At 35.3% G+C, this 27,200-nt stretch overlaps 1 protein-coding gene across 3 annotated transcripts in view; it reads left to right on the top strand.

Annotated features, from left to right (window-relative positions):
• Positions 1-27,200, top strand: part of KCNH7 (potassium voltage-gated channel subfamily H member 7) — a 217,771-nt gene that overhangs the window by 110,934 nt on the left and 79,637 nt on the right. For all 3 annotated transcript variants that reach the window (XM_027637342.1, XM_027637343.1, XM_027637344.1), the window contains exon 3: positions 19,846-20,001. In XM_027637342.1, the coding sequence (XP_027493143.1) occupies positions 19,846-20,001 (156 nt within the window). The remainder of the gene's footprint in view (positions 1-19,845; positions 20,002-27,200) is intronic.

Raw genomic sequence — 27,200 nt, forward strand, 5'->3', positions numbered from 1 at the left:
GAGGATTACAAGTTTTTATATAATTCTTGAGTCTTACAAGACTTATATAAATGCTTCACAGACAAATAAACAAGCTTGATTTCGATGACTTGAGTAAGACAGATTTCACCTCAAAAATCTAAGCAGCTTATGCAAGACACTTTGGTAAATGTATTCTTTACTATGAAAAATAACCCAGCTGCTAAAATGACCTTCATATTCTTCTGAAATGTATCATTACCAGGTGTGATAACTCTGAGGTGGCAAAAACAGAGTAATTCATCTTTGACTTCACTAGACACATGTAATAGGGGTTGCAGTGTCATTAAATTTGGAATGTTAAAAGTTTACCTCCAATTTGCCTTTTGTGTGCACAAAATCCATACTTGTTCAGCCGCTCAAAACACAGATAACTCAAGCTAGATATCTGTACAGAGACGAATTTCACTTAGGATTGCTACTGATGTGGCCAACAGAAGAATTTCCCTCTATCTAATAATGATATTTGTATCCTTAGTAGTGAAAGTGAAGTAGAAAAACAGACAAGAAGCACTTAAAGACTTGTATTTTAACCATCAGAACAGCTATGTAATATAGTCTAATCTGCTGATGATTAAAAACTTGCCATTAAAATGACAATTATTATTTTAAAATACAATTTAATAACAAGTGAATGCCAGAAAGTGCCTAAGTAGGGATTTTACTACATGCATTCTAACAGGTTAAAGGAAGCCTCACAGGAAAATAATATCATTTTCAGATTCTTTAGGCAGGAGTAATTGTGAAGGCATTCTTACGGTCTGTTGTACCACCCTTCAAATATTTCTCTAAGGGCAGTTTAAAAAAGGCAAAAAAAATAAGCCACAAAATGTTTCATTAAATTAATATTAATTTGCAATAGCAAATTCCAGCAAAGCATAGAAATTGAGTTGGGCACACTAGCGTGCTAACATGAATAATGGATGGATTAGCAGAATATATTCCTAACTGGCTCTGAACTGACTTTTTATTTTTCATACACATTTTAATCTTGATTAATGCTTACCTTGGTTTAAGAAATAGGCTTTGGCAAGGAAGAGAGAGGCATTTCTTTTCTTTCCCACTGACTTTTACAAACATGGCAATCTGGAATTCTTGCTAGACTTACCCTTTGAGCCTGAAATCTGCTGGCTTGCAGAATATGTAGTGTTCCTACTTTTTTCTCATGTGAGATTGATTACTTCTTTCATCCATCTCTTCGCGTCCCTTGCAATTTATGGTTTAGTGAGGTTAGTCTCCCTGCTTTTCTTGGGTATCAAATGGCAACACAGCGTTGAGAGGGAGGTTCAGGAGTTCATTGCAGTAGCAGCACAAGATTATCCAGAACACACAACAAACTTGAACACGGGAACACTAATATGGCACAACTTCAAAAGTACATGGACAAAGTGCATTTCATGATGTGAAATAATGTTTTTTCCAAAGGGTATGTGTACTCATTCTAGAGCTGTACTGCAGTTCAGAGTTGCTCAAGAAAAGGGAACTCAGAGTTTTATGGTGAGAAAATTTTCACCCACACCAAAACTGTTTCCCTAGTTGAGGAAGTGAATTTGGACACATTATTTACAACTATACAACACAGGTACCATCTATTAAAGTCAGTATTTTGCTGCTGGTCTCAGTATGTAACATTGAATAAACCTGAGGGAAGACCAAACACACAGTGCAAATCCAAAATATAGTCTGTCTAAAACAAGCTAATGTAAAGCTTTTTGGAGAGGAGAAAATTAATGGAAAAATTTTACTCTTGATAAAGATATTCTAAATTGATACATTCCTATTAAGAAGAAATGAAAACAAATATTTAGATCTGTATCAAACCAATATCTATGGAATTATTTTAGTTTTCCTAGTCATTGTAAGTTTTGGGGTAAGTTAGGGGTTTTTTTAAAAATTTGTACAGTACTATTCCTATTCTAAGAATTAGTTATAAGGTATCCTCAGAGATAAAGCACGATCAGAGAATCCAGCAAATACAAGAAGGAGATACTATAAATCAACTACAACTTACACCTGGCTCTATAGCAGTTTACTATTTCCCACTTAAAAGACTAAGTTTTCACAAGAAAACGTTTGTATTTGTTACTTTCGCTTGGTTCTTTTTCAAGAAAAAGTCAAAATTTCTCCCCAGATAAGTTTATAAAAAGAAAGGAAAGTATTTCTTGATATATATATATATCTTTGCCCAGGGGCACAAAGCCTGATTTGCTTCTGAGTTAAGGGAGCACTACAGTTTCATTATATCCAGATTTTAGTGGGGTATGGATAAACAAGATAAGCAAGGTGATCAGAGAAGCACATAGAGTTGTGTGTCAAAATGTTCCTCTGCTGAGCTACATGATACGGTGGCATTCAGGGTGGATAGACATGACACTGACTCAGAGAGTGAGCCCCACTAGGTTGTGGTGCTGCAACAAAAAGATGGGCTTCAGCCACTTTTCTTGAAGTCAGTGCCCAATGTAAGTAGAAGCAAAATATGAGAACTCCTAACTCAAGCTTTTCAAAAGTAGAAAAAAGCCAGGCTGGGAGTAAATTGACTTCAATTTACATGTTTGTATGCATGCATTTTTTTCCTAAATATTTTTTGAAGTCTGTTAATTTCTGTTACTCAAAAGGGGCTTAGTAAATATTTCACTTGTTACACTGTCATTTCAGATATCTACCCAAAGCCTAATATTTTAACTGTTATGTCTAAATAATATAAAGATAAATAAAGTAATATGCAAAGTACACATTAGTGGCAATATTCAGCAGGACACTTAAGTCAATGGGACTTCTCACAAGCTAAAAATTTGTCATCTACTTAAATGTCTAGCTGAATCCCTGCCAATGGGCTTCATTATACTCTTTATGGGTTTTATCACTTTGACCTTTACTGCACAGTAAATTTTGCCCTTCTTGTGGTATTTATAACATGTTCTATGCCATACTTGCAAAGGAGATTACCACAGATTTATCTGCTGCAATTTGAAGAGAATGAGCTTACAGTAGACTGCAGTGGTTTCACCCCATAGAAAATGCATATTGTGTATATTAAAAAATTATTATCTTAAAATAAATAGACCATTTAAAAATAGTCAGAAATTATATGAATAAAATATAATTTACACATTTTAATTTCTTGAGATACAGGTGACTCAATCAGCACATAAAATCTGTACAATTCATTAAATCTTAAAAATCTTATGAAAATAATATGATCTCTGGTATTTAGAAGAATAAAACTGGAGTTTATTTTCCTATCTACCAATATTTAATGTTTAAATGAAGCTACAGTGGGAAGTTTTCACTGTTATTTTCTGCACTCATTTCTTATTATTTTACTGTTCTTAATTTTCTTCAATTGTTCAGTCTTGCATATCATGAATAAATTATTCAAGAGTCCATTTAGGGTATTTAACTATTGCCTATTGGGAACAGTTTTCCTAAGATACATCTATAACCTGTAGAAGAGAATTCAGAAAAACTGAAGTTTTATTTCCAGTCTCTTGATATAAATGCTCTCTTTTCTTACTGTCATGAATAACTTACTGAGTCTATACAACACTGATAAAGCTAGAGCTTTGGAAGAAAATGGTCAATTTAAAAATTCAAGGTAAATAATGCAACTGTAAACAACACAGTTTCAAAATAAAAGGTGTCAGACAATCCTGACCTTGGATTACACTGTTTCACATATAGAACACATCTGATCTTGTATACATGCATGTGTGTGTCTGTGTGTGTGCTGTGTGTATGTGTAAGTTCAAGGGGACTGTACAGTTAAAAAAATAAGGCCCTTAAAATTGCCACCAATTTGCATAAGTCAACTAGCTCCATGTAAGTCACACATCCCTAGTTTTTAAGAAATTCCATAGAAGCAACAAATCTAAAAAAAGATGCTTGGAAAATACCGGTAAGCATTTCTCAATTGCTAAGGATCAGCAGTTTAGCAAGCTGAAAGATAGTCAGTGCCTAGAGTTATTAAACTTCCGAATAAACAAGGACTGAATACAGCAAATAGATTACTGTGAGAGAAATAAGCTTTGACTTATATTTGACAGGGTCCTGCTAAAGGATATTTTCAAGGCTGGATACATGATGGGTTGGCAAAACCCTTTTTATTCTTGATTATTATCCAGGACTTCATTGCAATTCAGCCCATACAAAAAGAACAAAATTATAAGCAGAGTTCGTTTCCCATACAGATACCTAAATAAGTTGTCTTAAGAACCAGCACATAGAACACAGTTTGACAGAGTGGTCTGTGGCTGTGAACACTGCATCACTTTGTATTATGAATTCCATTTTGCACTGTGCCCGGAGCAAGTTAAGTCTCAAGCAAGTCACTGTAATGCATTTGAAATGGATGTCCGAAGAAGGCTGATGGTCTATTACAGGAAACTGAAAGCCAAGATGGCAAATGAAAGACCTTAAACTCAAAGCCTTATTCACTTGTTTTTCTACAGAAAGATTCATGAGTGGGGTGAATGTGCCAGAACCTCCCAGAAGAGCACAGTCTTTCTCTCAGCAGCAACCGAATATTCATCATCCGGGAAGCATTAGAAAACTTATTTCAGGAACAATTTTATTAATTTGCAAAAGTATTAGTTTGGTTTTTAAGAGATTTTTCCCTAAAAAATTCCCTAAAAATTCCTTTACATCCATATTTCTTCCTTTCCTGTGTTGTTGAAGTAGTAAATCAGAAGTCAAATGTGGGAAAGTTTGCAGTGTAGTTACGTTTGACAAGAGATGCTAAAGGATCTACAGCCTAATAAGAGCTCTGAGGAAGCATGCATGAGTGATAGAAAGGAAAAGCAGCAGGCAGAGCATCTCATGGAGGAGAGCTTGAGTCAGTAGCTGTAGGGTTTGCAGTGACAGGACATTGGAATCACACATTTTGATTAAGTGGATTGAGTCTGGAGTGTGCTCTGAACTACATGCCACCCAGAAGCAGCTGATAAGAGAAGTACAATTTTTTTATCTATATAGTCAACAATTTTATTCAACTTGAAAAGCAAAACTGGTAAAATAAAATCATTCTAAGACATTCAAAGAAATCCTTTAGGAAGGAGACCTTTCTAAACCCCTCTCCTTTTAGTGTTTAGCACATGAAAACTTCATTCTGGCATTCCGGGGTCTATCAATGGTCTGGCATTTCCTCCTAAGAAAAAACTGTGGTTTGCTATTAAACTATTTAGGCTTAGATACTCAGCTTAGAAAATCCAACTCATTCCATGAAATTGCTTATCATTTTCCTATCAAAACCCCCCCTACCAAAAGATGTTCTGAGTTCCATTTAGACTATTTTGCCTGAAGTAAAGCAGGCAAATACCTTCCACCTGTCTATTACAAACATGAGGGTTACAGCACACACACACACACATCCACACAGACAGGAAGTCACAAAATATTAAGTAAGTATTCAGTCCTCAGCTGTGTCCTAGGGCCAAAGTCCAGTAACTTGTGGGAGGGCACCATGCCAGCCTAACAGATGGACATACATATGGGTAGTCAGGACAACATGTGAAGCCATCAAGTATGGATACTAAGGGCATAATTCCAACCTAAGAACATGAGCTTTCTGTGAAGGTTAGGGGATGTTAAGCTGGATTTACTTTCAAAAATAAAAAATAAATTCCACTGTCATGTCCAGGAACAGTTATGCTCTTAGTTTATCAGGTGGAGTTGTTAGTAGATAAAAAGAGCTTTTTTTCTAACAAAGTAAAGTTTTAGCATTTCACAACATTTTTGACAGATAAATATGTATTATTTGTGGGGAAATGTAGTTAATGATAATGGTTTTGCACTGGCGGTGCTTTCACCCTGCATCACCATCTGGCCTATGCCTGTCTCCTAAAGGAAACAGGAAACGGCTATTTGAGCAGCTAACGCAGCCCAGAGAGCCAAATGCATTCTCCATTACAGGGAGGGTCAGCACTGGGAACCACTGCCCTTTCCTAATGAGGAGAGAATGAGAAAAACAGAGGCACAACATTTTCACACACATTGTCCTGGAGAGTACTGAGCTACCATTGCTGATGCATCTGAGTGAAAAACAGACATGCGCATCCCACAGCCATCTGGAGAGAGGAAGAGGCTGGGAATCATGCCTTGTGAATTTAATCCCCTGCTACCTCACCATAACAGAAGGATGGGCCTGCACAGGACACCCAAAGAATCATACCATGTGCTTGACAGAGTTGTCCAAATGCTTCTTGAACTCAGACAGGCTTGGTGCTGTGACCACTTCCCTCTGGAGCCTGTTCCTTCTGGGTGAAAAACCTTTTCCTGATGTCTAACCAAACTTACCCTGACTCAGCTTCATGCACCTTTCTCAAGTCCTCTTACTGGTCACAAGAGTGAAGAAATTGGTACCTCCCCATCCACATCCGCTTGTGAGGATGTTGAAGACCACAGTGAGGTCTCCCCTCAGTCTCCTCTTTTCCAGTCTGAACAAATCAAGTGACCTCAGCTGCCTCTCACACAGCTTCCTCTCAGCCCTTCACCACCTTCGTTACCCTCCTTTGGACACTCTCTAAGACCTTAATATCTTTCCTACATTGTGGTGCCCAAAACTGTGCACAATATTAAAGATGAGGCAGCACCAATGCAGAGCAGAGCAGGACAATCCCCTCCCTTGACCGGCTGACGATGCTTCACCTGATACCCCCCAGGACATGGTTGGCCCTCTTGGCTGCCAGGACATTGCTGACTCATATTCAACTTTCCATCAGCCAGGATCCCCAGGTCCCTTTCCAGAGCTCTGGTCCATCATCTGTGTTGAAGACAGAGGCAAAGAAAGCATTAAGCACCTCTGCCCTGTCTCTGTCCCTGTTTGGGAGGTGACCATCCTCATCCTGTAATGGGCCAATGGTACTGCTATATTGCCTATTGTCATTAATGTATTTGAAAAAAACCTTTTTTATTGTCCCCCATATTTGTGGCAGCTTCAACTTCAGTTGAACTTTGACCACGTGAATTTTCTCAGCACAGTGGCAAGCAGCATCTCTGTATTCTTCCTGTGTCACCTGGCCTTGCTTCCACTGGGATCCTACTTTTTACTAAGGTCAGAACATCAAAATCTGACTAAATCATGAACGGTTTTTGAAATTCTACTAATTGACAAAGGAGAGCACAGGAAATTTTAATTCCAAGTATAGGGAGAGCAGAGGCAGCATCTTGGTTTATGGGGCACTTTGTATTCAGAGAAAAGTTGGGACAGGAAGCAGTAATTTCCTCCTTCAACTGAAATGAGATTTTTCAGAAGAAGCATTAGAACTTTCTGAAGATGAATAGTACATAGGGTTTGTTGATTAAAAGGACTTTTCTGTTTCTTCCACTCTTCATTTAAAAACATAAAGAGAGGGAGAATCACTGCTTCCTCTGATGGTTCATTCCAGAGGATACAACTTGAATTATCTCTTTTCAGCTTCCAGACATTTAGGCTCTTTCTGCTAGACTCAACAGCTCCTTAGTATTCAGCACTCCTTCCATGAAGTTACAGATTGCAATGCAAGTCACTTCTCAGACTACTTTTCACTAAACAACAAAGATTGACATCTTTAAGATTCAGACCTTTCTGAAGAATGCTATTCCTCTGTTCAATTTTATGCCCCCTTCAATTTTTCAATGTGCTTTAAGAATTTAGATACCAGAAAATATATGCAGTAATCCAGTTTTAGTCCCCTCAGTGCTATATACATAGGGAAAGGCTGACTTCTTAATCTACTTCTTTATAAAGTCTATACTCATAATTCTTACATATTATCCTTTTATTTCTTTTGTGAGACAGCACATCCCAGGATATGGCTATAATTTTTTTCATTTCATCCTACATGCTCTGGTTCTATAACTGTCCAACTAAATTTACCATTTCATAACGCATTTGTTTGCATTTAATGTCCCAATTACAAAATAATTCAAATGCTTCTATTTTGACTCATTAGCAGCCACCTCACAGCTAGTTTATGAAGCATCCATGCATTTCATAGAAGTGATTTTATATTTTCTTCAGATCTTTTCAAAACAAATTAGTGCTATTGTGGTCATTTCTGTGGACTTTCATTAGAAACTGGCACTGAATTGTCATCCTCTGCTAATGACTTTTTGGAAGCTCTCAGTCAATTTATAAACCATGTAATGAGCTTTTCATAAGTATAGTGCTATTACTTTATTGGAATATTGTATAGCAATCAGTAGAATACCTTATGAAAGCATCTGCATGTAATGACTAGTTGGTTGGTTTTTTATACAAAGAATATAATCATCAAATGAGATTTCTTGTGCATTAATAACATCTGTGTTACCACACTGAGGGACTTAATTATATTCCTGTCAGGTATTCTTTACTAAATTAATCTAACATCGCAGGTTTCCTTGTTTTGCTTAGCTGATGTCAGGCTCACAGTCATACAATCATTTCAACCACTAGATTCCTTTTATAAATCCTGGTACAGTCATAGAGTCATCGAAAGGCTTGGGTTGGCAGGAGCCTTAAATATCATCTAGTTCCAACCACTCTGACATGGGCAGGGACACATTCCAATAGACCAGGTTGCTCAGAGCCCCATCCAGGCTGATCTTTAACACTCCAGTGGATGGGGCATCCACAACTTCTCTGGGAAACCTATTCCCACACCTCACCACTCTCCCAATAAAGAATTTCTTTCTATTTTTGGAGTTATTTTTTGCTTAATGTACCCACTTACTCTCATTAGACTCCTTAGTTGTCATGTTCCTCTATCCACTTGAGGTATTTCATACCTCTCAGTTTGCACGAATGTGTATTTACTTTCTCCATTCTCCATTCACTATGTGGCCTTTAATTTGTATTTATTACACTTACTTTTGCATTCAGTGCAGATGGATTTGCAGCGAAGATTTTAAGAACCTTTGAATTGTTACTCATTAGTTATTTAATTCTCATTAAGAATTCCAATTTTTCATTCATATATTTGTCTTAATTCTCTTCCCAATTATTTCTGCTTACATTTTTCTCAACCATAGAAAATTAACCATGTAGAAGAACCACTATTTTACTACTTGGGAATGTTCTTTGTTTGTCTACGCTAATTACAATCAGGTCATGAAAACTACCCCTAGGGCAGTCATGAACTTCTAGTCCAGTAAGTTATCCATATTTATTAGTTCTAATGAGAGCTTAAGTTAAAAATACATTATTTTGGTCGTGAAGACTTTTCACTAGGAAACAGGTTTTTTCTTTTGACAAAAATTTAATATTTTACTGGTGTTTTTCACAAACTTTCAGTACATACCTCTCCCACCACATTTATTTATATGCATTCAAAATCCCATGATTTCGTGCTACTAAGAACTCCCAAATGCAACTACTTCGTTTTTCCTGGGAGGTTACGTCCACTTATTTTACGATCCCAGTAGCTTGAACATTCTCATCAGCTTTCAGCATTGACTTCTCACTAGTGAGGGTTTCCAGATCATTGTCTCTGTTACCAGGACCTTATGATAGCTACTTTGTACAACAAGAATCTCTCATTTTGTGTCTGGCTGTTCTCCCCTTTTAGAGACATTTTACTGGTTACAGTTAAGTACTATAATGCACAAAATGACTTTACATTTGATCCTGATGACTCTTAATATTTTTTCTTTTCTACAAGTTTGGAGTTTGTGTATTTCAAGCTACTCATGATCAAATCACTTATAAAGTATCAGGAAGGGTATGTTTCCATGAGTATGATTTTCCAAGGGTATGATTTCCATGAGAAAGGCATCTATATATAGAAAATGGTATTCCTTCCACTTGGCCAATGGAACTGAATGTACATTGCACTTGTGAAAATTTGCAGAAATGACAGCATTTCTCTTTTGCCTGAGGGAACCTGCTGTTGATCTGTTTTTCTATATCACCCTTCATACTGTATGGCCATTTATTGCTGCCTTCTTTTTGGTATCTATTGAGAACTACAGCACAAAAAACCCCAAACCTTAATGTCCCTGAAATGGTACAGTGTAAGTAAGTATCAACAGAATCTGGATCACTCTTTTACTTCACAGTGTATTCTGGACCAATAAATGAAACAAAATACTGAAATAGAGTTCTGCCTTCATTTTTTTCCCCTTTTTTTTTCTCCTTTTTTTTGTTCCATTCTGCTTTGTGAGGTTATTCAGTTAGTTCTTAAAATAGTTTATGTAGTTTAATTTGGGGAAATAAATGAGGTTACTTTTGCCAAAAAAGTCTTTATCTGCACATTTTCTGCAAGATGGGCAATATTCAACAAACCTGAGATCCCTTTTCTCATGAACATAATAAGACATTTTTCAGCTGAATGCCCAGAGGTGCATAGCTTCTAATGAGGGTTTAGAAGAGAATATCTCGGAGGAAAAAGAGAACTAGAGAGATGGAAAGAAAGAAAGATTGAGGGGAAAAAAATAAAGAAAAAAAGCGTCTACAATTTTAACACACATAATTAAATACTTGCTAACTCTTGGTAAAATGTCTAAAAAATAAGAATCTAGAACCATTAATTCTCAGCTAGTTGGTTTTTAAAGATTTGTGTTTAAGGTATATTTAACGTTAAAATCATAACAATGTTTGTAAGCAGACATTAAGGTTCTGTAGTTCTTTATTTTTCTGTTAAAAAATGGGAGAGAAAAATTTTCCTGCCATTGTTTTTCACCTTGAGCTATACATCTGGTATTCATTCAGTGCAATGCTTTAAATAAGCTTACTGAAAATATGAATGAAAATAGCCAAAGTATTTTCACAATGAAATCCAGTTGTTTTCAAACTATTCTAATTGCACATAATATCACTGAATTAATGAAATTCCTATTTCAATGACCTTCCTTTATTAAAAATTTTCTGTCTTGACAAAAACTGAAAAATAATTGAAAAATTGCTTAAACTAATATGTAAATGTCTCTTGATACAACTGAAAACATAATGCTTCATTATTATTACTTGGGCAAAGTTATTAACTTTTTTTCACCCACCTCTTCAAATTCAGGAAAGAATTTGATCTTTCATCACTGACCCTTCTCAAGTGGTATTGATTTTTATCCAATGACACTGAGCATTGGTAATTTTATATTAGTCACATATTAGAATACTCTATGTTTTATGACATTACATTCTGGATTTTTCTTTTGTTAATAGACAAAACTCTAGTCAAGTATATCCACATTTTATCACCTAACAAAAAGCTCTTCTTTAAAAACGTCCCCAATTCAAGTGCAGCTGAGGAAACAGTGGATTTATACTTCACTGTTAATCCTGAAAAATTACTTTTTTATGTATTTTCAGTAAAATGAGCATTTTGAAATACTATTTTTTTCTCACAGGAATGTAGTGTGCAAAATAGAAAAAAATCTTGATGTTGTCCTTTAAAAATAACAAAAAATTCATTTTTGAAAATGTCTAAGTGAAATATTTCAGTTTCTCTCTTTCTAAAATAGCACTGTTATTTGAAACATTTCCCTGATAAAAGGTTGAGTTTTGAAATCCATCAAGTGTAGTATATCCTGCATTCACTATAACTATACTTCAAGTGTCCATAAAACAAGCATTCATACTAAGAAAACAAGATAAGAAGCATTGGACTTGCTTCATTCATATAGTCTGTAACATGTTTGACACCAAAGCATCAAAAATCCTCTTCAGCTATTCAACAATTAATTTGCAAAGACTTTACAGGTTTAACAATAATTTCTTTTCATAGATGTAGCTCTCTGTGAAATTTCCCCTTACCTTCCATATCTGACTGCTTAGCAGCTTTACATAGGTGCAAGAAACAGGGCACAAGATGCTTAACTGTGCAGAGACAGGAATATTCTTATTAACATGTCAGAGACATTGCTTTTCAGAAGCAACACTATTTGCTATACACCTCTGGAAGAAATGGACAACATGTAACAGAAATTTTAGACTACGTTTAGGGTCTAAATGATTCCAAGTAACACCCATTTTTGAACGTACCAGCTTAAGAAAGTGTCAGTAATAAGAACCCATATAGAAAACAGTTTCAGACCCAGCTTTCAGCCCACTATACATGTGTATCTCTGAGAATGATCAGCTAGAGAGTGTTCCAGACTGACTAGGAATTGGGCCTCCTGCCTTCAGTCTGTTCTCTGGATAAACTCCCTATGAAAAAATTCAAGTGTAGTTTTAAGGTGAGCTAAGACAGAAAGAAAAAAGCCTATCTTGCAATTTCTGGACCAGTTGTGGTTTCAATAAAATGATTCTACATGCAGCCTGGAACCTAAATAAGGCTTTACCCTTCCATATACATTTTGTACCACTTTTCATTCTATGCTCTTTTATTGGTCTCTTCTTTATAGACATACATCATCACTGGTTGTTTATTTTTCATTTCATTTTTCTTTCTTTGCCAAATATTTAATTGCTCTACATCCTCTGTACACACTTATATATGCTTAAACAACAAAGCATTAGGAAACTGTCCTATAAAAAATGCTGTCAGCATTACAATTAGTCACCATAGCCTACTAGTGTAGGTGTAGATATTAGGAGACTAGCAATAATTGTATCAACTCAGTTGCATAAGAAATGCTGGAGTGAGCAGCTGAACAGTATTTATCTACCAATTTAATTATTTTATAAATGGTATTAAAGGGAGAGCAAATTAGATTTTCACATATACCAGTCCAGTAAAAAACTTGTCCACAGGCTCCAGAGGGTAATTTTTTCCTTAGTTTGTTAGTTCAAAAATTCTTCCCTCATCTCTCAGCAGTGTAAGTTAATACCTTACAACATCCAAATGGTCCTATAAATCAAATCTTAGTATCAGCAACCATTTTAGTGACAGAATGAATATCTACTTGCTAAAGAGGGTGGAGTAAAATGTCAAAGGAAGTAAGTTCCATTTAATCAGTGTAAACTCCTTAATAAATATCAGCCAAATATACTCTTCTTGTTTCTACCCATTCTCCTTAAAAATAGCTATTCAACTGAAAAGGGATATAATGCATTTCAACCTGCCATCTATTTTTAGTTGTTCTCTGCAGTGAATCTTTTAGAAGAGACAGTTACACAGATACGTCTGCAGCATGTTTAATAGGAAGCTTGTGAATTCCTCATCCTTGCCACTCAAGGTAGCTCATTTTCAGTCAGATGGAATTGGAAAATAGTGACACAAAGACATAGAAGATACAGGAAAAGATAAAGAGAATTGTACAACCCATTGCCCAAAGTTCTCTGTGGAAATATACAAGACACATTTTAATACTGCAGGGTTGTTATCTGCTAATTGAATTGTGAAAATGGGATCAAGAGTTTCTTTGTGTTATCCTTAATTTCTTCATTCATTTTTGATGCTGCTTTGGTTAAAATACTTCTTTTCTATGCGTCAGTCCTAACATTTTTGAAGAAAGTAAAATTATACCTGGACGCTTCAAAGGGCTGCAACAGGCAGGACTTGCAATGCAGCCTGGGATTCCTGGAATAGGTGCTCTTTATGGCTAAAAAGATAATCATCTTTAGTCTTAGCATCAAGTTTCCTCCTATTCTTCATGTGTGCAGCTACACAACAAATGTGGGATGGGGAGGAAAGGAACATCCAAGGGTTATCCTTTCCTTTAGAGCCAAAGTTTTGGCAAAATTTAAATAGTTTTTTTACAAATCAGATGTCTCCAAAGATCTGAATAAATGACAGAAGGAAAGAGTTGCAGGTAAAACAAGACAGAAGTATTTGTCTGATATTTCTTTCATGGGGTTGTTACTGAGTTGAGCAAGTAGTTACGTGGTATCTGTCTCCGGTGATTCGTTTGTACAGCATGAAATGCTGGGAAGTATTCTCAGGACAGATTCAGTCATTCTTGCGCTCATTTTTATTGTAAAAACAGTAAGAACAAGTTCTGAAAATATGTTAGTAAACAGTTTTAATTGACACAAAAATGGCTTTGCAAAGGTATTTGGAGCCCTTTCACATAACATCATTTGAAATTCTGCATGAATATGTTCAGTATAGCACTACAGGAATAGAGTTCTTATTATGATTTGAGAAAGAAAGCAAACCTTTTTCTGTAAGTAGACTGAAAACAATATTCCTTTTGACATACTCCATTGTTCCTGGCATGTGCTTGAACAGAAATGCAAAGAATAGATTTTCATCCCTTGATTGGTCATGTTGAGTCCTCACATCGCAATACACATCATGCTTCATTATTTGACAAACTGGCTTTTCTTGAATATTCATTACACATCCCAAGTGCAATTGTCCCTAAATGCCAACTAAACCTCAACTAATACACTGTTTGCTTAGAGTGGACCTCAAAGCAGAGGTAAATAGGCTTCCGAATTTTAAGCATAAAGGAAAGGACTTTCTTCAGTGATAAGTCACAGAAACCACACAAGGCAAAGCAAATATTCCGTGGATACTGTTTTTCTTCCAATTTCATTTTTTTGTCTATAACCTTTCAAGAATAGAAGATGCTTTGCTTTACTGGTCTCATTATTAAATTACCACCAGTCATTTTCAAGTGTCATTCTTCTGCACCATTCACAGTTTGATGAAAGCATTTGTTTGCTAAAACAAATGTTTAAACCTCTTTGTTACCAGAATCTTGGCAACACATAAAAAAAAGTTTTGTCTTACTTCCATTTCTTTTTTTAAAGTTTGGTTGAAAGTAACCATGGAACAACAGGTAATAAGGTCACTATTCCAGATCACACATGAAGCTGTATCAAGTATGGATATTCTGCTTATCCTTAGGGCATTTCAAGAATACAAAAGTCTTAGCAACAGTGTACAACAGACAGCCTAAAGCCCACAGCCTCAGCCTTCCTGAATGTACACACAAAGCAGGACAGTCTTTCTCTTCCCAAAATCAGCACATATGTTTCATTTAATTAAATTCCCTTTAATTTCTGCCTGGACAGGTACTACCGTGCACCTGAATAAACAGAGTAAACAACTTTCCATGACCTGCCTCATGCTGAAAGAAGCAGAAAGTGATACTTTTTTTTGGCCACTAGGAAGGAAGGAAGGAAGGAAGGAAGGGAGAGAATATTGGATTTGGGAAGTTAAGGAGTTAGTAGAAAGTCATACCTTGGCTTTTCATCCCAAAGATGAAGATTCCATGATTGACAAGCACAGCCAGAGAAGGTCTTCTGATCTTCCACATTAATTCTCCCTCGTATTAGGTCTATATTCTTTTGCCAGGGAAGTTCTTATTAACATTGGGCAATCTCCATAAGCCATGCTATGATGAAAAGATGACTAAGGCTATAAACACGGACATAAGATTACAAAATGTCATTTGTTATGTTCTTTGTATTTATGGAAGTCAACTTTTCCTTAACAGAGGAATATTAAGTTTCTACTTAGTATAACAGTGATCAGACTCTAATAATGTCACAGTAACTAGTCAAAAATGAAACTATGAAAACCGTATTTTTCCTTATTACTAAGAAAATGGGAACTATGCAGACTTTTCTGTCCCCCTTTTCAGTAAAATGGCAGTAGAATTAAGACTAATCTTAGCACACAATTGAATGTGTGAAATACAACATTCAGTTGTATTTCTTCTATAATTTATAGTTCGAAGTTTGTGCCTCTGAGAGAAGGCATTTTTAGCATTTGTTTTGATGACAAAATGTGAATTCTATTGAGGTAAGTAGAGAGTAGTTATTTCCAAAATTAAAAATACTGCTAATTTAATAAAAGTGCAAAGAATGCCCAGCTTCCTTCTCTTGTCCCTGTATTATCATAAAATCTTGCAGAAACGTCTCATTAAGAGATGTCTTCAAACAGCAAGCAAGATTGCATAGATCTGGAAATGTACAGTATCTCTACTTCCCATTTTTTACTGCCTTTGGTCTTGTTCTCATAGACGAGTTGTTGTTGGCTCTTCTTTTGTTCTGTTTTGATTTATTCTTTGTCACCTTCAATTTTAAATGAACAGAGGTGGATATGGCTCATACAGACACCTACAGTGGACTACTCATAGGTCATAGAAATAAAAAATTATCACAATCCTATAAAACCCTTGTATGAGGTCACTCTGCCCAAAAATTTATATATGCACACAGAGGACATGTTCAACATTTTTCTTTCTATTGTCTTAGTCAGTTGTCTATAGCAGCTCTAGTAACAAAAAATATCTGAAAGTCATAAATGCTTTGGCACAGGGAGCCAAGATTGGTTCCAAACTATGTTGGAACTAGTCTTAGCCCTATGAAGCCTGTCCACAAATTGGTACTGAGTGGAGGAGTCTGAACTTTCTAATGGTGAAATGCGGATAGCAACTGTCAAACCCATTCAGGGCAAGAGGATTGCAGAACCATCCTGTAGAACAATGATGGATTTGGAAGGGTCCCTGCTGTGTGAAACATGAGGGATTAATTCTGCAGAATTAAGACAATTACCTAAATGCCAATGTCTTGTTTTTCAGAGATCCTTTCAGCTTGGGATATGTAATGGCCTGTGAAGATTTTCTTCCTAGGAAGGTTGAATCAAAATTGCTGTTTGGGATGTGTCATTTTTCAAAGTTTGCTTGTCAAAGTTTTTCATATGAGAATTTGGAACGCCTTCAATATTGTATTGATTGTATTGTCCTCTCCAAATTGCTTATAAATGGAGCTTTTACAAGTCAAACAAATGAATGCAATTGTATCTAGAAGATGCAGTCTGATAAAAATCTGTCCTAAAATCTTCTATAGAAAATCACTGGAAGGCTAAATAGATTTTATGAACCAGATTAATTGGTTTTATGTGCCTGTTTTGTACTCCTGAAGAAAGTAAATTTTAAACACTATGCAGACAGATATTTAGATAGGCATTGCTTCATCAGAATTGCACAAATGGTGTAATATATCCTTATACAACTCTAATATGCCCTAAATCTTTATTTCTTAAATATTTATTGTCACTTATGTATACATTTTGGCAGTTATTTCTTTCACACCAGTCTGTCTGGTCTTGTGAAATCATACTGTTGAATACATAACAACAGAATCATACATCATATTCACACAGCAAATAGGGGAGTGAAATCTGTTCTTTCCATGTGGATATTTTGCCATTAATTTAATTAGATAAAGCAGTCAGCTTAACAGTGGCCTAAATAAAAGGAAACAAGTCCTTATATCCCTGAAATTCAAGTTGACGGGAAAATACACAGCTTTTCCTCTATCACCTCCAATGATTATAACGAGAGAGCAAAACAGGTGTATTTCATGGTTACTCCTCAGTAGTAGTCTTGAGAAAATCCTGATATATTGCTGGATATTTAATCTATTAATTATAAAGATATCATTTTCTTAATTGTTCTGATTAGATCATCCACTTGCCCTGTGTGGTTAGATGAGAAATGCAAATGCCAAAAACTTCATTACCATTTTTATTGCTCATCAGAAGCATTTCTTATTTTCAAAATATTCAGTATAGAGACAAAACAGGGAAAACATGCTGAGTGCAATGAAGAGCAGTGGGATGCCAGAGTGCAAATACTGAATAAGATTGTTTATAAACAATCTACTTCTTATTTCTTTATTGCCATCACCTCTACAAGTCAAAGCTTTTTGAATTTGCCAGTATTCTTTCTTAGTATCCAGTCTTCATTTTCAATCACACCAAAATGTTCCTTGTTGTTTTGAATTTTTTATTTCTTTATTGCCATTTTAATAGAGATAGATACTGATAAGTGCATAGCAGATAACAACTTCTGTACTAAAGACAAACACTGAGAGTGACTACAACTGTTGTATTTTGGTTAACTAGCAGAATTCCACTTACAATTATGCACACAAAGTAAATATTCTCTGCCTCTTAAAAAGCCCAAGCTTCTTGGAAAAACTTCAGACTAATGAACTACAGCGGACTTAGTAGCCTGTGGTGCATTTTTTCTTCAAGGGAACCAGATGAACCTTTCCCATTTTTTATTCCCCAAATATTTTTGCATACAGTTTAAATTTTTAACCCTGGCTCTTTTTGCCATGTTCTTAAGCTGTGGACTGTTAAACAGCTTCTGCATCTCCCCAGAGATGTGAATCCCTAGCTCCAGTGCAAATGAGGTTTGTAAATACTTGAGGGCGGAATGTTCTACATAAATGGGAGATAGTGTTATTACTTAGCACTGTGGGAAGCATTTCAAAAGCTGAAACATCCTTGCCTTCAAAAGCAGGATAGTTTTTAAAGGGGTCTGAGACTCCTCATCATCCTCCTTTGCAAAAGCTGATAGCCGTTTGTCTTACTGAAGTTCAGTTTTCTTCGAAGTCATGCATGCCTCAGCCCAGCCCCATTCCCAGATATTGGGTATATCTGCTCAGCCTATAAACCTGCATGTCAAAATATAGTCTATATAGTTTCCTTCCAAGCATATCAATAAATATAATTTTGACTGTTTAAACTAAATATGTATTAGTATTGGCTAGCCGAACCCACAAAGATTATTCTAAATTCTCTTCAGAGCCTCTGTTTAACAAGTCTATGTTACAATGGTTGGCCTGCAGCACTGCTATTTTTAGCTCTAATGGAACAGTCTTAAATTGCTTATTTTCTGTTTACTAAAGACATTGAGCTTGTAACCATGGAAACAGTGGCAAGTGCCACAGCTTAACTGTTTTATTAAATGGATGGAAGGTACAGCTGCAAAACTTGAAAGGCCAGCATGTCAATTTTATACATAACTCAAATTGCCGCATATACCACATTATAGCAAGTACTACATTAAATATAAGGAGCCAGAATCCGGTCTTGGTTATAGTGATGTAAATCTTCCTATGTCTTTCCTTACTCTCCTTATTCTCCTTATTCTTTTGCAACCCAGATCAGGGTCTGTTTTTGTCAAATTGCACAGCCTGTCAAGTTTCAGTGATTACTGCATTTGACTGCATGAACTGCAGATGATGTACACTAAACTAGTGCCTAGTTAACATGGAAAGACACCATCTCACAGTTGTGTTTGCATGAAGCTTTTAGCTCATATTGTATTGCTTACAGCAATAACACTGTTTTTGGAACCACTATGTTCTGTAACGTTAATAGAAGGAATTAAATCAAAACTAATGACCTTGTCAAATGAAACTCCTGAAGTTATAGCGGAAAAATTAGCACAAAGAATCCTTTACATTTGTAATTAGGTTTTTACACAAGAACACTCTGAGCACTGGAGGTGTTGAAAAATTTCACCCTCTTTTAGGGTCAGCGTAAGCTGAGTGTGCTCCATATATGTGAAAACTAGGGTATTCTGAAATTCATACTTAAAAGTGTGTATAACAGTTAAATCAAACACTTCTGAAAAATATTGAAAATTATTAGCACAGTTTAGAAGAATTTTGTGATGGAATATAAAACCCCATAGGATAGGACAACAAATATCATTTTTAACACAAACCTTATCATTTTACGGCCCCCAAAAGATCAAGAGCTAAAATAAGAAGAGTGGTATATTTACATCCATAAATACTTAATGCATGACTCATCCTGTGTAATAGAACCAAAAGCTTGAAAAACGTTTGACATTTAGAAGAATCAGGTTCTGCTTTCTTCACAAGTATTGTGCTTGGAACAGTGTTCACATTGCTACTTTTGGTGTTAAATGTCTCCATATTGCAAGTGTGTCTATAAAGGCACTTCCAGTGAACAAAAACCCAAAAAGTAAAATTGACATTTCAAAGGAGAAACATTTTAGAAAAGATAAGGCTCCAATAAATTATCAACAGTGGTATTTCTTTTTATGAAAACATTCTTCTTTAAATTAAAGAATATTATATTTGATGCTCAATTATTAAATTCAGAGAAATATTCTTCACTGTCTTTTGGTGTAACTAGAATTATTGCAGTGAAAAAATAAGTTTCCTTTCATTTATGTATTTCTTTCTTTTTTTTCTTTGTAATCCATCTGCAGGATCTACTTTCATTTGCAACACCCACATAATTCCAGTGAAAAATCAAGAAGGAGTAGCAATGATGTTTATTATTAACTTTGAGTATGTAACAGATGAAGAGAATGTGGCATCTCCTGAGAAGTCCAAGCCTATATTACCATCTAAACTTGTAAATCGTAAGTTACTTATTAAAAGTTCTCTGCTTACCTCTACTCTTATCTGGGAAAGTAATTAACATGGACAATAGGGTTACCAAAGGACACAATTTCATTGACTGACTCACTTCAAACAGAATCCAAAACAGCAGGTTGGTAAAATAATCTATCGGATCTTTTGTAGTGCTAACAGCATGGATCTTGTGAGTAGTGCTAGGACATATAAATTCATTCAAACTGAAACATTTCAGATAAGTACATTACTCTTGACAAAAGTCAATTATAAACGTAAAACTGATAAAAAAGCATTATGACATAGCCCAAATATTTCATCTTAGCCTACTCAAAATTGAATATTACTATTTCACTTTCCCAGTAAAAAATAGTAGTGATGTTTGATTAATAGTTGGTGAAATGTGATTAAATTAGACTAGAAAATATAAAACTTTAAAAAAACCCAGTTAAAACATAACTAAACATCCTGGGTTTAACTAGTTATGTTTTAACCAGTTAAAACATAACTAAACATCCTGGGTTTACTTCAATTTATCAAATTGAAGTACTTAGATTGACTTGAAGAATATATAGGAAATGCTTTTGTTTTCATTCCACTCTGGAATGTAAGTATTGTCAAAATTAGAATACTCAACATAAAATTCCACTTCTTATACAGCTACACTGTGCAGCTTTCTGTCCCCTATCTGCAGAATGTGTGCTGTTTTACTGACCTTCACTCTGTGCAGCAACAGCACATGATCCTTCTGCTTTGCATCTGCACTCACATAATCTGCTCTTACTACAAGATTTCCCAGAACTCATCCCATTTGTACAAGCTCTTAGTAAAGCACAGCATGTGCTAATAGTGAGCATTAACACTTACCCCTGACTGGCTCAGCACCAGTTGGAAAATACCTTTTCACAGCGAGATAATCTTTAATACTAGTACGATAAAGGAACCTGGAATCTGAGTATTTTGATTGCTAAATCAACACTTCAGCTTCCTCTAGATAGGAAACAAAGACTGGTACAATCTTAACTGTGAGAAGCAAGGGGAAAACTTTCCTGATGTAAGCACTACACAATACCTGAATAACCCTACAATGACAGTTGATATTAAACTGTGGCAAAGAAAATTCTCATTACTAGAAGCTTGCAGTCTGCAAAAAATGTCACATTTTTTTCAAAAGCCTTTGTAAATATTCTTTAAGATACATATTTAAAATATTGGGGGTTTATACTTCCTTTTCTTTTTTTTTTACAGTGATTTTTTTAAAATAATGAATATAGTAGTTGACTTTTTACTGGAGATATCAAGAAATCACTTTTTCTAGTAATGATATGGTTAAAATCCCATTAAGGAGTATCATGAAAAATAATGAAATTGCATCAGAAGAAAAATTATAAAAAGTGCATCAAGTAAACCCTCCTTATATTCTGTTTTTATTTTAGTATGCCATGATTTTATGAATTTGGAACATCGTACTTCCTTGATTTAAAAAGTAATTTTATAACATAAATAAAATTATTCAGCTTGTCCATGCTTAATGTGGTTGTGTTGACAACATAGAAGGTAAAATACCTGTTGAGGGAAAAAAACCCAGAGCCTCATGTCTTGATAAAGAGCATTTTGTTCTGCTATCTGTGACATATCACTGTTCATTTTCAAGTGTTATCACTTGCTGTATTTTAAAGTAAAAAGCTAAAGAGGGAATATGAAAAAAACTCCACTTTGTCAAAACATTCTTTTCTTGTTTTACACTATTTACACCTGACATACACAAGGGATTTCCTTGCTGAAAGTTCTTGAAAAATGAATATGTGGGCCTCCAAGCTCAGTGTATAATAGAGAAACATTGGGGTTCAAGAGGAGGCAAAGAAAGGTGAATTAAACCATTTTCCTGCTAGTGGGGACAGCCAGATGCCAGAAACTAGCAGAAACTAGAGCAGGCACATGGCTGCTCCTATTTCCACCTAGTTGCTTATGGTTTCAGAGCAGACTGTTATGTGGGCAGGATGGGAAGAATGATGATACAAAATAAGCTACGTAGCCAAAAATTCCTCCCGGCAGGGACATTTCTCAAGAAAGAGGCCAAACTGTGCAAAACATCCCGAAATAACTGCAAGATATTTTGTATAGTCCAATGATCATTTTAAATTAAAACAGACAAACAAAAGCTTGAAATCTAGAAAAGGCAGAGAGAAACCAACAAGCTAGAAAAGAAGGCAAAAAAGGGTGGATGGTTTACCAGTAAAAACATATTTTTTTAAGTTATGTTCCCAGGATAAGAAAGGCAAATGGCAGATTCTCCAGGAGGAGTTTTTTATTATCTTACTCTATTTAGAACAGGTAAAGCAGGGGATCTCTTTTCACTGGATCACACAAAATGAACAGTAGTGGATATTGGTTCAGAAAAAAAAAAAAGGCAGCAAAGAAAAAAAGTCCCTTCAAATCCAGCAACCAATTTAAAGAATATAAATAGAGAGGGAACCAGACACATAACAAGTGCAATATATCTCTGACAAACAACCAAGATAAGCAATGGCTAATGACAAAAGACAAAAGATTTCAGATTACATTAACATCTACTACCCAGAAGCACACAGATCATGAGAGATTTCTTTCCAGAACTCCTTAAATTGAGTTTTCTCATATTAGAATGCCTTTTCAACATGAGAGCAAATAAAAATGACTGAGTCAGGTTGCAGGAGAGAACTAAAAGTGATTACGAAACAAATAGATTGCAGTTATTTTCCTGACCCCAGAAAGCAAGATAACTCTTCCATACTACCACTCTTCCTTTAATTGATTTATCAAGAGTTGATATAAAAAGTATCAAGTGTAGCTTTGAAAAACCTTTCCTTTTTTCTATAAGCATCTATCCCACAAGTTGCAGCAGTTTTGAACACTACTGCCTACCACAGGGCTCTAACACAAAGTAAGAAAAAAGCACTTCGTGGTGTGGAGAAAAGAGGGATTCCAGTCTGTTAAAGGGCTCTTTGAAAAAATTAAATACCTATGGAAGGCAACTGACACTTGCTAGGTTGACCTCAGAAACTGCATTTAGCTCTGAATAGGAAGAAAATTTAAAATCTACCAGCTGATTACTGATATTTTAAAAAGCCTTTGTAAGCTCTCTAGGATTCTGAATTTTGTTACATGCCATGATGATGGCTAACACAATTAGGTTCTGATTCAGCATTGGGCTTGGTAGATTATTAAAAAAAAAGGTATGTTGTCAGGATTTTGATGACCACATTTGAGTATAAATAGAATTCTTTCTAATCAGGTACTCAAGAGCTCCTATCTTATATGCAGCAAGGGGTTGGATAGGCCGTAGTGTGAAAAGTGAAGATAGTGGCTTCACAACAGCATTGTAAAAGTCCTTTTAGCTGATCCTTCTCTTCCCTTTATTCTTTCTTGCAAGAATTTATCACCAGCTCTCAATGGCAGTCAGAACAGTGTATAATCAAATAGAGAAATTTTGGAAGATAGCAGCATGCACTAAGTCTGTAAAGAACTACCATATCACAAACAACTCTTTTTTCACTCCTTTCTGTTTCATTGCTTTTGTAGTTTGCAACAATTCTATTTTCCAATCTATGCCAGTTCATTAGTAAAACAAAGGAAGTCTTTGCTCACATATAACTCTTTCCTTTGGGGGTAAAAAGGTACAGCCCAAAATATTTGTCATATCTTTTTGTGTAAAACTTCTAATCAAATTTATTTAATACTACATCTATCCCTTCCTTATATTCAGAGAGATGTGAAAGTTTCTTCCGTACATACTTATTCCAGGCCTGGGTAACAACCTCCAGTGAGAATACATTTGTACAATGTGCAGTTAAAGTGCGACTTAAAAAAACTCTTTTCTGCTATAGATGTCCATTCATCATTCAATCTTTCTAAATTTTGTCTCATTTCCAGATAGGAGAATTCTACTCGTTGTTACATCAAGTCTTTTCTAATAAGTTTGTTCCTTTTTGCATTGCCTTTTGTTAGATCATGTAAATGTTTCATAATTCTAGAAATTAACATTTATACCCAAAGATAAAAACACTTAATAACTTCACCTCACCTCATTCGATCTGTGAAATGCTTGAAGACATAAATAGCTGCTTTGTAAGTGAAAGGATATTTGTGTAGCATATTGAAGTGTTAAGATTGATAGTTTTGAGCTACATAAGCCCTAAAAATGGATTTTACTAACCTGTAACCTGGACCCTTCTATCTTATATCTGATAAGACAGCAACATTTGCTTGGTTGTCACTATAGCAATAAAAAAATATTTCCATGAATTTTCATGATTCTAATCATTTGCCAAAATTGTATAAAACTTTCAAATTGAACTGAAATAATGCATAAATAATGTATATTTAGCAAGTTACTTTTAGTAAAAGATAACTCCTTCCCTTTAGACTCACTGTAAAAGAAAAAAACAGAGCTTTTTGTAGACTTTCTAAAACACACTAAATTAAGAAGAGATGTGATTTTATACCACCTTAGTGAAAAATCCTCTGTGAACACTAATAAATTATCATTTTAGTTTGTCTATTTGTAACAGTTGTTAACCAGAATAATTCAGTGTGCTGTACAGACTCCACTAAACAACAGTTTATATTATAAACTGTTAAGCTATGAATTCTGTGTGCAAATATGACTTTTAAATCACCTGTTGAGGAAAGGGACCTTAAGTGTCCAATTTCATTCCCAAATCTAACAAACTTTCAAATCTGGTATGTTCATCCACTCCACTATTTTGTGAGGAATTTTTACAGCAATTTAGAGAACTAGCAACATACTAGAAGTACCAGCATATAAGCTAATACTGGTTCCCAAACACAGTAATCATTACCTCATGCAAGAAAGCCCAGAAAGCTATTTGATTAAATGTATAATTGCATTCTGCTGAAGAGGGATATTTGAGGATTCTCTTATCATTTGATTGCTTCAAAATCTATAAGCCTATTAAACACACCCTGGAATAATTTCTTGTGTTTCTTCCTGTAAAGGAAATGAGAGAATCTGTTATGCATCCAATAAATGGGTACTTTTTGGATAAGGTTCAAATAAAATGAAGAAGCTAAAACAGTAATCAGAAAACCTTTCAAGCACCTTCTTCAAGGTGCTTACTTTTCATCAAGTTTGCCTCTCTCCTCATCATAGCAATGGAGATACACCTCAGAAGCAGAGATCACTGCATATGCTGATGTTACAAATAAAACAAGCACAACTGAAATTGAAGTCATGCCTTCCTTTCAGTCAAAGACTTAGCTCGAAAGAATGCTATTTGCTTTTCTCTGTGCAGAGCACTTTGCTATATAAGTAAGCATAGGAACTTAGTGAAAGATAAGCATATAATATCTTCCTAAAAATTTTAGGACAACAACGTTGTCGTGAAATACTGAATACTGTTTGATGCATACAATTTTGCCTCATAGAACATGGCATATATAAGTAACAGTAACCCCCTGACTTTGCCAAAAATGCAATGAATAATTTGTCCAGGTCTTATTTTTAGCTGCACCACTGGGAACAAATTCATCTCAAGTGAGGGCTAGTCAAGAAAAACTGTGTCGAGGAGAACAAAGGTTTCTATCCAGCCAACCAGCTGCATAGTTCTGACAACCCCCGTGTCAATTATGTGTATTTGTCTCCAAGGTAAATTACAGTAAATGTTAGCTAAACTGGAACAGTGTTATCTCTTAGCAAAGGAATACGGCCAAACACCAATCACCAGTAAAAGACAGAATCTCTGCTACTATCACCTTCAGTGTTCCACAAACACCTAACAGCCTAAATTAACAGAACAGCCATTGAGATAAACAATTTTTCTTAGTCTCCTTTTACACACAGAGAATTACAAGTGGGTGGCTGTACTTCTGTTTCCTCGTTATGGTTATGGGCTCAGCTTAGAAAGGAAGACTCCCTGGATTAGCTGTTTGCATTACAGCCTCAGTCAGCTACAGTCACAACTATAATGCTATATCTTGTAAAAACATCCAGTAAAAAAGATTATCTCTGCTTAAAGAGATTGCAAACAAAAAAGAGGGAATGACAGAGCGTTCAGTAGCTTTCATCAGAGGTGACTTGTGCCTACCAGACAGGTCTTCCAGTCCTATATTTTTATTACTTTTTAACAGTATCCTATCTATCTGTTTCTTTCAGGACATTTAAAATGGGAGTTCTGTGAGGTAACTTGAAGGCTAGGATAATAATTTTGCTAAGTCATCCCACAGTATAGTACATACCCTCAGGGAAGTATAAAGGTAGTGAATTTTGCTTCATTCTCTGGTGGAAGAGAGAGACATGTCTTTCTATTATTCATAATAAGAATTAGCACAGAGAACTTAACACATCTGTGTACTCGCTAAATTGAATTACAGATTTTAGCCTTGAAGAGGAAAAAATCATAACTATCAGGGTATCTCAAGTTTACACAAAGTTGACTCTACCAGGAAGCAGAAAAAAATTTCCAATGGATTTCAGAAACTTCCAGATGGACAATGACCACCAGAAATGTGGGGGGGGGGTTTATATTATTCAACGTGGAATACATATTGTTTTAAGATAAGCAAACAAAATAGATCATTAGGTAAAAATAAGACAATTTACCACCACTATGTCTTGCTTCTCAGGCATAGAATCCTATCATTATTACTTGGCTATTCAAAGCACCCAGGCAAGCTGGGCATTTCAAAGACCTGAAAGCAACTGGCAAGGACACGTAGTCTGGGGAATTCTCACCATGAAGACATGAAATAAGTGAGCCCTATCAGAAATATGAAACTAATGCCATATTCTAAACAAATGTCAGTGAATAAAGCCTGTTCTTCCTAAAGAAATTATGAATTCTTCAACTTTTCAATACGTCTCATCCAAACAATATTGGCATTGCCTAGCAAAAAATGTATCACTAATTAGAGGTTCAATTTAATGGGAAATGGCATGTTAATCCATATGCATCTGCTTTCGTTTTCTGTCTGAAACATTAACCAACTCGAAAACTTGATGATTGGAAACATATATTGATCTATGTGAAAATACTTAGTCATTATCAAAATACGTCTTGACTGAATAGTTCTCAAATTTTCCAAATAGAAAGGCAGTGTACTTTCAGAACAACTCTTCGGCATATTACATATATTGTATATGAATTCAAGCTACCTGAATTTACTTTTAGAATGTGTGGAAATTTGATATTCTACCTACTTTTCTTAA

The sequence above is a fragment of the Corapipo altera genome, unplaced genomic scaffold (genome assembly GCF_003945725.1).
Source record: "Corapipo altera isolate COAL_440 unplaced genomic scaffold, ASM394572v1 45, whole genome shotgun sequence".
Taxonomy (NCBI): Eukaryota; Metazoa; Chordata; class Aves; order Passeriformes; family Pipridae; genus Corapipo; species Corapipo altera.